At 39.0% G+C, this 13,829-nt stretch overlaps 1 protein-coding gene across 1 annotated transcript in view; it reads left to right on the forward strand.

Moving 5' to 3' along the window:
- Positions 1–13,829, forward strand: part of cusr (Copper-only SOD repeat protein) — a 119,977-nt gene that overhangs the window by 65,573 nt on the left and 40,575 nt on the right. Inside the window, exons 4-7 of the mRNA XM_073026863.1 lie at positions 3,893–3,976; positions 5,813–5,911; positions 11,642–11,783; positions 12,418–12,541. Of these exons, the coding sequence (XP_072882964.1) occupies positions 3,893–3,976; positions 5,813–5,911; positions 11,642–11,783; positions 12,418–12,541 (449 nt within the window). The remainder of the gene's footprint in view (positions 1–3,892; positions 3,977–5,812; positions 5,912–11,641; positions 11,784–12,417; positions 12,542–13,829) is intronic.

Consider the following 13,829-nt stretch of genomic DNA (forward strand, 5'->3'; position numbering starts at 1 on the left):
ACTGAGGCTGTGGTCTGCAACTAACTGACTTAGGTTTTGTTTAGTGGGTATTAGATTTTTTTTTTAAACAGAGCAACATCTCTTCCTGGTTGCCTTCCAACGTGAAGACTTCCAACTCCATTGTGATTGGATTTGATCTGCAGCAGGCCTCGAGAGGTGAAATTCCCAGTGGAATACCGGGGCATCCCAGCAGATCTGGGTTCTAATCAGACCAGCAAAAACCAGCACAGCTTGTAGTACCAATTGCATTGGGTTTCATATCTGACTGCAAAAAGGTAAATCTGATGATCACTGTTAAATATGCAGACTCTTTTTGGAATCTTGGAAGCCTGTGGTCATAATTTTCTTGAAAGTGGTGCTCTTGGCACTGATCAATGCACCCATATGGGTTGTGTGGATGTCCTTCTCTCAAGGACGGGAGAATGCGATTGTCTCTGATGTTACTATTCATTGACGTGAGATTATAACCCTAATGCATATGATATGATGTGGTGGTTATAATCTACTTCACCAACTGTTGGAGCTCCTCCTCACAGCATCAATACATGATGTGTCGTCATATTGAAGCAAAACTATGTAACTATGATTTCAGGGAGGACTCTATCTGGAAGGTTATTGGAGAAACAAATTAATGTCATACTGACAAGTTATGAAAAGTCACTTATTTTGAATGTTGATATAGAGAATGGCTTTGGACTTTTACCGATACCTCTCTCTTCTGTTAGTTGTCCATGGTACTTCAGAATTTCAAGTTTGAATTTGTTGTATTGGTTAACAAATGCAAGAGAGGCAGAAAGCTTCTTGCATAATCTTAACTTGTCTCTGTAGTAATGAAGTCTTTTCTGGAACCCAAACCACAGTTACGGTCTACTATGTTTTTTCTATTTTCTAAAAAATGATAAAATCCTATTGAATCAGCATCTCCAAGGAAGGCATTTTCTTTACAGTTGCATTTGACAAACCCACATTGTCTGCTGTATGAACGACAGTATCACTATCATTGTTGCTAGGTAATTTCCAGGTTGGGGAGATAGAGTTTCTTGTTTGCAAGATGTAAATTCCTCAATGTTAAACTCCTAACCTTTGATTAAATAACCTCTTTCATTGCAATGTTTGAAGCTCAACATGAAGTTGGTGCAAGGGACAAGTTTAACTTAGAAATCTCTTGAAACCAAATAATAGACGTAGGGCTTAAGCCAGATGGGTTCAGTTTGATGAGGCATATGTTTAAGATAAGCACATTTCCTATTGAAGCACTGAATAAAAAAGAATTGTAGGTATTACATTTCATGGGATAATTGGCTTTCATAAAGGGCTTAATGGACTCCATGTGGTCTGTGATTACAGGTGTCTAGTGATATTATTCTTCTGTCTCACACTTAACTGAATGCTTCACTGGATGTTTGAGTGTTAAATCACCTTTTAGTTTTGGCCGGAGTTGAAAGGGAAATTATAAATCTATGGAAGAAAATACAGGTTAAGTGATCCTATATTATGAGTGAGGATTATCTACAAAGCTATCAGTTGAGCACAGTTGTTACAAACTGTTATCTGAGTGCATACAGGATGTCACCTCTACAGAAACAACACTTCCTCATTTGCACACTGAAAAATTGGCATGAAGCCTTTGCATTTAAGTTTTGGGTTGCTTCTTTAATCCACTCTAGGACATGGTAGTAAGAATAAAAATTCTTTAGTTATGAGGAGGCATTAGATCAGAACTCACCATTTGAAAATCTAGACTGGTATGATTCAACATGGAAATAGTTGCAATTATAATACTCTTTAGATATCAAATATTTATCATCTCCAAAAGCAGAGGCCCAAGGCTGAAATTCTTGGTGAGGAGGAATAAAGGTGGAACCTGAACGCATAGTAGATTTTAAAGAGAAAAGGATAAACATTTTAAGAAAGTTATAATTGTAATGAGAGAACAAGCATTAAATGGTTAAACAGGAGGCACAGGAAAAGTGGGTTGAAAAGACTTCTACTGATTCGTAGGAATTATATTCACCCAGATCGTTTTGAGTACAAATAGTTGAGTGATTTAAAAATATCTCGCCTCTTAGAGAAGTGATTAACCTGCCTGAATTTGAAATGCATATCCACATTTCAAAAATGAGGGAAGAAATTCAAGTGCTTATTTTTAAACAGGCATCAACTTTATTCAGCATATACATTTACATATAGTATTATGAATTTGCTGTGGTTTGTTAGTCTGGCTGTGACGTGCAACAAAAACACTAACATTCATCAATTATGAAGAATTACATAAAAAGAGTTGGTAGATAAAGTACAGATGTGGAATAAAATGTGCATAAATACACAAATACCAGAAATATCAGAACTATTTGATATATATAGTTTACAGTTTTTTATCTCTCTATTATCATGTATTGTACAGCTGCTGCAAATTTAACAACATATGCTGGTTCTATTAAACTGGATTCTGATTCTGATGTCTTTACAATACAAAAAGTGCAGAAGATGGCTGGGATAATAGAGAGAGGTGGGAGTCTAACTGGAATGGGTGATCAGATTTACTGGCTGGGGGAACAAACTTTCAAGATGGCATCAAGCTTCAGATTAGTACTGAACCATAGTGGATGTATTTGCGTCCAGTATTGGTTATCCTCAATGCTGAATCTTGGGCTAATTTTATTCATAGTCTGGAGTTCAGTAACTTGTTGCCTTTTGACATTTCACCGAATTTTATCACAGGCCATTGAACAGTTATCAAGTCCTAACCTAACTCGAATATACTAAATCTACATGATATTTCATAACAAAAACCCGCTTTTCTCTCCACTCTGAAACAATCTCTGCCATGTTGCCCACTGAATGGGCACTTCACACCATTTCAAGGGCATGGCATGAATCTATTCAGATGTGAGGCCTGTGCATTGAACATGTGCAGGAAGTTTGCTGAGCCTCTAGGAACCATGAAAATTTGGAATGTTGCTGCTATGAATTGCAAGTACATTCTTCATTAGTTTGAAACAAATATGCATGAAGTTAGGAGAACTTTGACACTTCATTATGTTGTAGTTCTGTCTTTGGTTCTAGGATCTATTTTATGTCTGCACCTGGTATAAAGCATTTTTTTGTGTTTTATGACAATATATTGAAAAGGAATATGTCTTATAAGACTTACCCCCCAGTATCCAGCATATTGTAAGGGCCTCTGCTGTGAATATATTATTTTTGTGGCAGTATTATTTTTGACGAGGTTTTGCTATTGCATTAAGATTCTGTTTGAGCTGGATGTCTGCCTCTCCTGCTCTTAGCTTATGGTCCAGGGTAAGTTATTACCCTCTCTGCTCACTTTGTTTGTCTCTGGAATGTTGTAGGTTCTTGTATGATTTAGTAAAATGAGTCAAAATAGGCTGCTGGTTGTTCCATGACAGGGAATATGCAGAAAAGGTTGTGCTGTGGCAAGATTGCACAGTAATGCAGCCAGTACAGCCACAGTCTCACATGGGTTCAATACTGACCTTAGACGCTGTCTATGCACATTTTCCCTGTGACTGGATAATCTGGTTTCCTCCCACACCCCAAGGACATGGGTCAGTAAGTTAATTGCCTTTGGTGTTCTGATAAATGCTAGAAGCTGGAGAGAGTTTTTGAGAATGTGGAAAATTAAAAATGGATTACTGTAAGTGTTTGATGGTTGGTATGGATTTGTGAGCCGAACAGCCTATCTCCATGCTGTTTTTCTGTGTCTCTCTAATGTGTTGCAGTCAGGTCATTTGCTAAAATTCCTTCCAGTGAACTGTGAACCATGACATGTTTACCTCTTCTATGCTCTGGAGAGATTGTACAGGAAAACAGGGACATTTTTACTTTCCTGTGGAATTATTGACGCCTAACACAGTCATCTTCTCACTTCCAGTCACAACAGGTCTTCCCAGATGGGAGTTACAGTGACACAACAATGAAAATAGACCTTGAACCTTCCGATCCAAATGCAGGTGATGTAAGTGATAACATTATTCAGTGCTTTGCTTTTCAACTTGTGTTGGATGAACTTCAAATCCAAGTTTCCAGATGGCTGCTGCACTTAAATATTCATCAAAAACAATAGATGCACCTTACAAAATGGATTCTGAGTGAAGGAATAAAAGATTTGCACACAATTTAATCAACTTTCAAAATTCCAAAGCACCAGAGTCTATTTCCTTTCACTTCATGAGTTGCACATAAACTTTATTAAATTAATTTAATTTAATTAACAAGTAAAATTTGTCCTGAATTCTCAACCCCAGAGGGTTATGGAGGCTCGATCACTGGGGGGTGTGAAGAGGAAGTTGAAAGTTTTTATAATGTCACGGAATTGAGGACTATGAAACTAGTTGTTATAATATTGGAAGGAGAGACAGAGTTGAGGATGCAAGAGGAATATTCATGTTAGTCTCTTTTAATGTTCCTATTTCCATTGATTCTAGCCTACCTTCTGTCCAAATTCACCATCCTTTGTGCTTCCCTGTTGCACATAACAATATAAACAGATACAGGGCCAGCAATTTTTTTATAAAGTGAGCCCTACATGATTGGTGACCAGGCCTCAGTGGTAAATACCAAAGCCCTGTTCCTGGTGTTCCTTAATGCTGTTTGACAGCTCATTGCTGATAAAAGCAGTTTTGGCTACTTTAAAAAAGATTCTGACCTTTATCTGCACCTTTTTTAATTTTAAGATATTATTTAGAAACTTGTGCCCTGGGTCTAATTTCACCACTGTCTTTAGAAGGTTTGTACATTCTCCTAATGACCATGTGGGTTTCCTCTGGGTACTCTGGTTTCCTCCCACAATCCAAAGACTTAAAGGTTAGTAGGTTAATTAGTCACATAGGTGTAATTGGGTTGCATGGGCACATTGAGTCCAAAGGGCCTGTTAGGCTGCTGTATCTCTAAGTAAGTAAATTATCTACTTGTGTAAAAATACACAGCAGTACTGGAAATTAAAAACTAATGAATGAATAAAGTAAAATAAAGGTTAAGGTTGGTGTATCCAATCAAATGAATAGATGGCACAGCCTATCCCAAGGTTGCTTTAAAGATGAGGAGCCAGATACAACATGTATTTATTGGTTTTGTATACCATGAATTCCTTGATGAAAATTAAGAAATATTATATACAATACATAATGTGCACCTACCTCTGTAAATCAGAGCTCTGATGTTAGGCCCATTGGTAAGTTGAGTAACAAATGGGAGTTTAACTGCAATGGCGTCTGCTTCTGACAGTGCGCAGGAACTGAAGTTGCAGATGAGCTGACCAGTGAGGAGGTCATAGCGGATATTGTTCTAAAGAGAGCCATGTCAGAACGTTGTAGGCAGAATGGCATTTATTGCCCTTCCCTAGTTAACATAAGGATGATGGTGGATCTCCTCTTTGAATCATTTGACTGTGGTTTGATACCAGTGGGAGATTAACTTGGCCACTTTAAGCACTGTGTAAGAGTATAATAAATTTGATTTGGAATTTGATTGGACTTTTTCGGTAATCTGGAAGATCATACTCATTTTAGCTCGTGTAGTTTTTTTAAAAATTCCAGATTTTGGAAACTAGATTAAAATTTCAAATACTCTTTGATTAATTTAATAATATGACCTATAGGCAACTTTCTAATGATTCTTGCAGGTTCTCCTGCTGTAAATACTTCTTCACCTCCTAACTGAGAACTTGTCTTGCTTCTTGCCTTCACTTCCAAGTAGTTATTTTATGAAGTAGAAAGGAACAAGCAAGTGTGTATGATGTAACTGTAAAGTTGTTGGTTTCTGCATTATGCAGTAGGGTTTGTTCACTCTGCAGATCGATCACCTGATGTGGCACATTCATACTTATCCAGTACAGTTTGACAATTGCACTGGTGTAGGAGGACACTATAATCCTTACAACATAGACATAAAGGTAAGTGCTATCTTCTTTTACTTGTTTGCTACAGACTGCAGTTAGGAAACCAGACTTCACCGAAAACTATACTGCTGTTAAATGCCTGCAGTTTGTCAGTTGTGTTTTAGAACATCAAAATCAAGTATTCAGTATGTTTTTTTATGTGCAAAGTTAAAAATTATTTTACTAAATTGTCATCTCTATTTATAATTGTTAATAAAATGCATTTATCTTAAATAAAATATGCCCATATCTATGAATGACAAAGAGTTAGTCCCATTGAAATAAAAAGTTTAACAATAAAATCACATTGAAAAGGGTTGCTGTCACATAGTAGACTACCAGAGGCACTGAAACTATTCTATGGCTAACTGCCATTAATAATGAGTCACTGTGAGTTGAGACAGAACTCTGTTGCTTCCCCACCACAAAGTATATCATAGTCGGACAGCTCTTCATTGATCCCAGACTGACGACTGATGGAACTCACACATTCTCAACTAGGAGGCAGCTCCTTGGCTACTCCACTTCTCAGCCCTTGAGAAATAGAGAGTCTGTGCTTTGCCATTTGTTAAAACTACTGCCTTCTTAGCAAGCATAAACGTGTTGTTTTCTTTCAACATCTTGTGCAGAGTAAGCCTTTTGTCACTGGCCTTAGTTTTAGCAACCACCTCAATCAGAGGCCTGTCTATTGTTTTTATTTTTGCATTCATGTTTCTACAACAAGTGGTAGTTTTGATGATCTGAGTTTCAAATTCAAGGTTATTGTTGTCATGTGTGTACATCCACAGGTTTATGGAAATTATCATGGAAATTAGCTTGTTGTAACAGCAGTACAGCAGATAGCAAGGTGAAAACAAACCTGAACAAAATTAATGTAAATTCACATAACTAACACAAGCAAAGTAAACAATTACACTGGCTCAAGATTGAAAGAGAGAAAATGTAGTCCAAGATAGTGATAAAAATTTTAGAGTCGGTTCAAAAACCTGATGGCAATGGGGAGATTGATGTTGTCAAACCTTGAGGTGTGGATCTTCAGGCTCCTGTACCTTCTGCCTGATGTCAGCATTGAGGAGAAGGCATGGCTGAGATGGTGGAGCCTCTGAAGATATTTGCTACTTTCCTACAACGTTGCCTCTTGTAGATGTCATTGATAGTGGGAGAGCTGTGCTCATGGTGGAACTGGCTGAGTCAATCACTCTATGTAGCTTCTTGCATTCCTGTGCATTAGCGTTCCCATAGCAGGCTGTGATGCAAACAGTCAGAATGTTCTCCACTCTATCCTGTCTCTTTCCCTTCTGAGAATTCTTTTGCTACTGTAAGAGTGAATGAATCAGCTTTAGTGGCATGTCCTCTCCAATTCTGTTTTCTCTATGTTATTAGCCTTCTGCTGCCCTATTCTATTCTGCCAGCAGCTTATTATTCCTGATGAGCACGTTATGGAGTTTGAATGCCCAGGGTTTCATTGGTCTTTGTCTCTTCACTTTTATGCTGTGCTTAAAAATATTCATTTGGTTTTATTTAAAAACAGCTTTGACTTCAAGGCTAACATTTTGGATTTCCACTGATAGTGTAGATTACTTCTTTTTCAGCTTTGTTATTCATTTTAACCTCCCTATTAATTTGGTCCTAATCATTACCCATTTAACTATTCTTCATGCCAGCCTTTTAATTGTTGGTTGAGATTGCTATCACCATCAGATAGCTATGTGCAGTATACAGTTATTAAATTTTATTAAGTAACTCACTACCAGATTTCTCCTTGGTTTCCCGGACAATCCCTCTAATGTAGGTGTCACCCGCATTACAATTGTCTGGCCGTTGGTTTGGAGTAAATATTTGATATGGATATATCCAATGCATCTGAGATTTCAATTACAAAATTCCATGTCCATAGTTTGTTCAGTGCTTGAATTTGGTTCAGGTGCTTTCTATAGATAACAAAGTTTAGCAGGAAATTATGCACATCATTAGGTAGTCTGTAGATATCATCTATTATGTACCTCACCCTCAGATGTGCACAACACCTACACCATGAACTTTGGAATGTTAACAGATGATCAGTCATTTACTGAAGGAAACAGATAATCAGGCCTCTGGGTAATGGTTTTGAAGCAGAATATACTGTATTGTGCATGAAAGTATGACTTTCCTGTTTTTCAATGGAAAATGGGATGTTTAAGAGTTTTATTTAGTTGTTGGAAAACAATATGTGCAACAGGAAACCAAGGAAGCCATTAATGGCAAATAGTGTTTGTATTCAAATGTTATTTGATAATAAATTTCACTTGCTAGCAACTTACCACAAAACAAGTCGTTAGGAGTACAATGGTACTGTATGATTCATTAATTTTCAAAAACTTCTACATTGTGTAAGATTTAATTCTATTAGTTCCCTTGGGACAATCAAATTATAGTTTTATTAAGATAAGAATGTGCCATGTTTTTGATTTATTCCTTGGATAAGCCAGTTGTTCTAGCAAGGGAGGGGAGGGAGTTGGACAGATTCCTTAGAGATTTGAAGAATGAGGGGTGAGCTTATTCAAATCTATAAAATCGAAAGTGGTGATGGTGAGATTTTTTTTATTAGTCGGAGAGTCATCAGAAAGGGGATATATATGTATAATAAGAGGCCAGTCATTTAAAGCTGAATTTAAAATAGAAATCAAACACGAGGAAATCTGCAGATGCTGGAAATTCAAACAACACACACAAAATGCTGGTGGAACACAGCAGGCCAGGCAGCATCTATAAGGAGAAGTACTGTCGACGTTTTGGGCTGAGACCCTTCGTCAGGACTAACTGAAAGGAGAGATAATAACAGATTCGAAAGTAGTTGGGGGAGGGGGAAATGCGAAATGATAGGAGAAGACCGGAGGGGTTGGGATGAAGCCAAAAGCTGGAAAGGTGATTGGCGAAAGTGATATTGAGCTGGAGAAGGGAAAGGATCATGGGACGGGAGGCCTCGGGAGAAAGAAAGGGTTGGGGGAGCACCAGAGAGAGATGGAGAACAGGCAGGGTGATGGGCAGAGAGAGAAAAAAAAACAAACAACTAAATATGTCAGGGATGGGGTAAGAAGGGGAGGAGGAGCATTAACGGAAGTTAGAGAAGTCAATGTTCATGCCATCAGGTTGGAGGCTACCCAGCCGGTATATAAGGTATTGTTCCTCCAACCTGACTTTGGATTCATTTTGACAGTAGAGGAGGCCATGGATAGACATATCAGAATGGGAATGGGACGTGGAATTAAAATGTGTGGCCACCGGGAGATCCTGCTTTCTCTGGCGGACCGAGCATAGGAGTTCATATCCCATTCTGATATGTCTATTTATGGCCTCATTCCCATTCTGATATGTTCAAGATTTAAGATTCAAAAACTTTATTGTCATTCTAACCATACATCAGCTCTGCAGGGCAGAATGAGACAGCGTTTCTCAGGAGCAGTGCAATCATAACATAACAAACGCAACACTAAATAATAAACATAACAATAAATAGTAAAACACAACAACCACATGTCAGTTAAAAACAAGTTATAAGTGTCCAGTGCAAGTTAAAAGTGTCCAAAGCAGAGTCAGGTAGAGCGGCTATTTAGCAGTCTGACTGCCTGTGGGATGAAGCTGTTTAGTAGCCTTGTGGTTTTAGTTTTGATGCTCCTGTAATGTTTACCTGATGGCAGAAGAACAAACAGTTCATGGAGAGGGTGTGAGGGGTCTTTAATGATGTACCGTGTCTTCTGGAGGCATCGGCTCTGAAAGAGGTCTTGGACAGAAGGTAGGGAGACCCCAATAACCTTCTCTGCTCCCCTAACCACCCTCTGCAAGGCTTTTTTGTCGGCAGCACTGCAGCTGGAGTACCAGGTTGTGATGCAAAAGGTCAGCACACTCTCAACCACGCCTCTGTAGAATGTAGTTAAAATGTTAGTGGGGAGTGTTTAAACTTCCTCAGAAAGTGCAATCTCTGTTGGGCTCGTTTCACAATCCCAGTGGTGTTCCTGGACCAGGTGAGATTATCCGAGATCTGCACCCCAAGGAACTTGATGTTTTCCACTCTCTCCATTGTGGAGCCGCTGATGCTGAGGGGTGTGTGCTCAGGCTGAGACCGTCTGAAATCGACAATCATCTCCTTGGTTTTGGTGACATTAAGCATCAAGTTGTTGTCACTGTACCAGCTCTCTAGGTTTTTGACCTCCTCCCTGTACATTGTTTCATCATTTTTGCTGATGAACCCCACCACTGTGGTATCATCAGCAAATTTAATGAACAGGTTCTCTTTGAATCTGGCTGCACAGTCATGTGTTAGCAGTGTAAACAGCAATGGGCAAAGCACACAGCCTTGTGGGGATCCAGTGATCAGTGCCCAGTCAAAGCAGGATCTCCCAGTGGCCACACATTTTAATTCCACATCCCATTCTCATTCTCATATGTCTATCCATGGCCTCCTCTACTGTCAAAATGAATCCAAACTCAGATTGGAGGAACAACACCTTATATATCGGCTGGGTAGCCTCCAACCTGATGGCACAGACACTGACTTCTCTAACTTCCGTTAATGCCTCTCCTCCCCTTCTTACCCCATCCCTGACATATTTAGTCCTGACAAAGGGTCTCAGCCCAAAACGTTGACAGCGCTTCTCCCTATAGATGCTGCCTGGCCTGCTGTGTTTCACCAGCATTTTGTGTGTGTTGTTTAAAATAGAAATGTTATCTTTCCAAAAATAATGTATATCTGCTCCTGAGTGTGGTGGAGGCCACATTAATAGATACTGGAAGTGGAGACAAATAAGTATCTGAAAGATTGGGAAACTAGCAGAGAAGAGGAGTTGAGGCCAGGGTAGATCAGCCATGATTATATTGAAGGGCAGCACAAGCCTGAGGAGCCTGGTGGTCTGCTCATGCCCCTCATGCTCTGTGATTGAAGTTTTAGGGCTTGGTGAGGTAAGTGGGAAGTTTTGCCTCACTGGTCTGTGTCGGCATCCAATGCTATACAAAGTTGCCAAGTTAAACACAGTTTACAGGAGGAAGGCAGGAGATTGGGGTTGAGAGGGAATATGGATCAGCCATGATGAAATGGTGAAGCAGACTCAATGGGCCAAATGGCCTAATGCTCCGAGATCTTGTGGTCTTTTGTTTATGTTTCCAATGATTTCTACATTTTTGTGGGATGTTGCATTATTTCAAGGGAGATTTAAAAAAATGCTAAACTCTGTCCATAAGATAATCTTTTGCTATGAGAAAGCTGACTAGAATGCTTTTTAAATAAAATAATGCACTATTTCTAAATGCAAATGGGAAGGAGATGATCTTTTATTTATTTAATGGATTTGGCAAGGCTATTTTTTATTGTCTCTGCAATGATTCATTTGCTCAGGTATTTCAGTTAAGTTAATCATATCGGTGGCATGGGATCACATGGGTCACACCAGTGAAGGTAAGGCCAACCTGGGCTTAACAGCAGATTTTCATCCCTATGGGACATTTGAAATACCACATTTCAAATACCATATTTTTATGACAGGTCAGTATTCGTATGATATATTTTACACCAACTATATTCATTTTATTTCAAGTTAAATTTCCCGCCTGTGGTGGGTCCAGTTCTTGTCTGTAGAGAAGAGCCTTGGATACTAATCCAGCAACTTCGCTGCTGTTCTGCCCTAACCACTTGATGTCAATGGACTGCAGACAGACTTTAGTTAATGCCTGTCACTGGAACCTAACTCATTGTTTCACTTACACTTGCAGGCCAATTATAAGTTAAGCTGTTCCCTTGCTACTCCTTTGCACTGTGAGGTTGGAGATTTAAATTCCAAACAAGGTCCTATTAGCCTTGGGAAGAGATATTTGAAGACTGATGTCCAGCTACCATTAACCGGAGATTTTACTGGTAGGTTTATCTGGATGAATATTTACTAGAACATCCAATTTTAACTTTGTGCCGGAATGCAAACATTTTGTATGCTTCTTTTAAACATGCAAATAATATTTTCTTGCTGTGCAAACGTTTTGCTACTTTATCAGGAATTTCAATAGAGGAATTCAAAACTGTCTATAAGTAAGTCTTGGAAATATCAGCATATCAGGAAGCTTTCATAGAGACGAGAGTTAACTTGACCATTGTAGATAACAGGAAGTGAGAAGATGGAGCAGGAAGTTACAAGAAGTCATTGGTAGATCAAGTGAATGCTAACACCACATCAAGTGTAATTCAGGTTGGTGATGTATGAGATGCCACACATGTATCACTAGAAATGACTGTGCTTTGTTTTCTGAATATTATAAACTAGGAAAACTAGAGAAGCAGGGTTTTAGGTAAGTATTAAATGGTTGTATTTTCACACTGGTGCAAATTCAAACATAAAAACTGAAATATCTTTTGGCATCAGTGGTGAGAGAGGTTTTTAAATTTGTGCTGCTTGTCCTGTTCAGTATTTCTATCATCTGTTTCAATTTAGGATATGCATTATTGACAGGATCTTGATCCTGAGATACTGTTCTAATTGTTATTTCTTTATTTCCAGTGGTGGGCAGATCAGTGGTGATTCACAATACCGATCATAGCAAAAGCTTGAAGGATTGTGCTAACATTGTTGCCGATTATAACATGAAATCACTTAAGTTTCCAAATGTGGACTCATTCAGCAGGTAAGAATTAAAGTGGAGAAAGGCTACAAAGCACCTAATGTGGAATTGTGTAGTACCTACATAGTAGGTGCTACCTACATATTCAGCTGCGGGTCGCTGATAAAATGAGTTCTGGTGTGGACCATAATGATGAAGTTTGCACATGAATGTTGAGGAACTGAACGGGTCAGGCTATGGAGGAAAATGATCACTTGGTGTTGAGGGCTGAGAGTCTTTATCAGGACAGGAAAGGGAGAGGATAGAATTCAATACGAAAGGGCTAGCAGAGGAGCAAGAGCTGGCAGGTAAGAGGGCGCAGGTAGGTTGTGGATTCTCTTGAATTCCTGGATGCCTCCATTTGGGGATTTTTGGCTTTTTGTTTTCTGATGCAGTGGTAATAGTATTGGTTCTGCTTGAACTGCCTGTGCCCTGAACTAGAACATGCCATTATCTTTGGCTCCAATTCTACCTAACATAGTCTTTCCATAACCAACAGAGCAGCTGATTCATCCAACCTGCCCCATCGTTCAGTCAGGTTCAGCCGTAACTTTTCTGTACCAGTTCCTGGTAAACCTCAGTTCCTTGAACTTTATTTATGTATCTTCACCTTAAGTATCTGGCTTCCATCACCATAGTAGGCAGAGAATTCCCGAACCATTGCCTTCTGAGAGAAGGTTTCTCTCCACTTCTGGATCTAGATCTACAGACTCACTTTCAAGGACTCTTTACAGCTGTTGTTCTCAGTATTAATTTTTATTTGAGCTCTTCATCTTTTCTCTCATTGGTTGTTTGTCACTCTATGCATACTGTTTCATGAAATTCTATTGTATTTCTTTTTCTCCCCCCTATAAAAGCCTAGAAGAATATGATTCTCAATGTAGTGTATGGTAACATTTATGTACTTTGATGATAAATTTACTTTGGAAGTTGACCAGCTTGGAATGACTGGTCCTTTATTTTCTAGTTTGTGACTCTCCCAGTAGTGACAGGTGGAACTTTCTTTCTACAACTTCTTCTCTGCATTTCAGGAATCAGGCAGGTATGCCAGTTGCCTTGGCTGGTACTGGTAGAAAGCATAGCAACCACCACCAGCCCAAGGTTTTCTTAAATGCCTCTTCCCTCCCATCTGGCTTTCTAGAGGACTTCATTATATTATACTTCCGCTAAGATGTCAGTACTTCCAGTCACACAGCTTTTAAGGGGTCAACAAAAGGTCCTATTTAAATATATTTTTTATGATCACAAGATCCAGCTATACATTAAGAACATAAAGCATTGCAGGTCTTCCCCTTCAGTGAGTTACTCGTTG

Source organism: Hemitrygon akajei, chromosome 23 (assembly GCF_048418815.1).
Source record: "Hemitrygon akajei chromosome 23, sHemAka1.3, whole genome shotgun sequence".
Lineage (NCBI taxonomy): Eukaryota > Metazoa > Chordata > Chondrichthyes > Myliobatiformes > Dasyatidae > Hemitrygon > Hemitrygon akajei.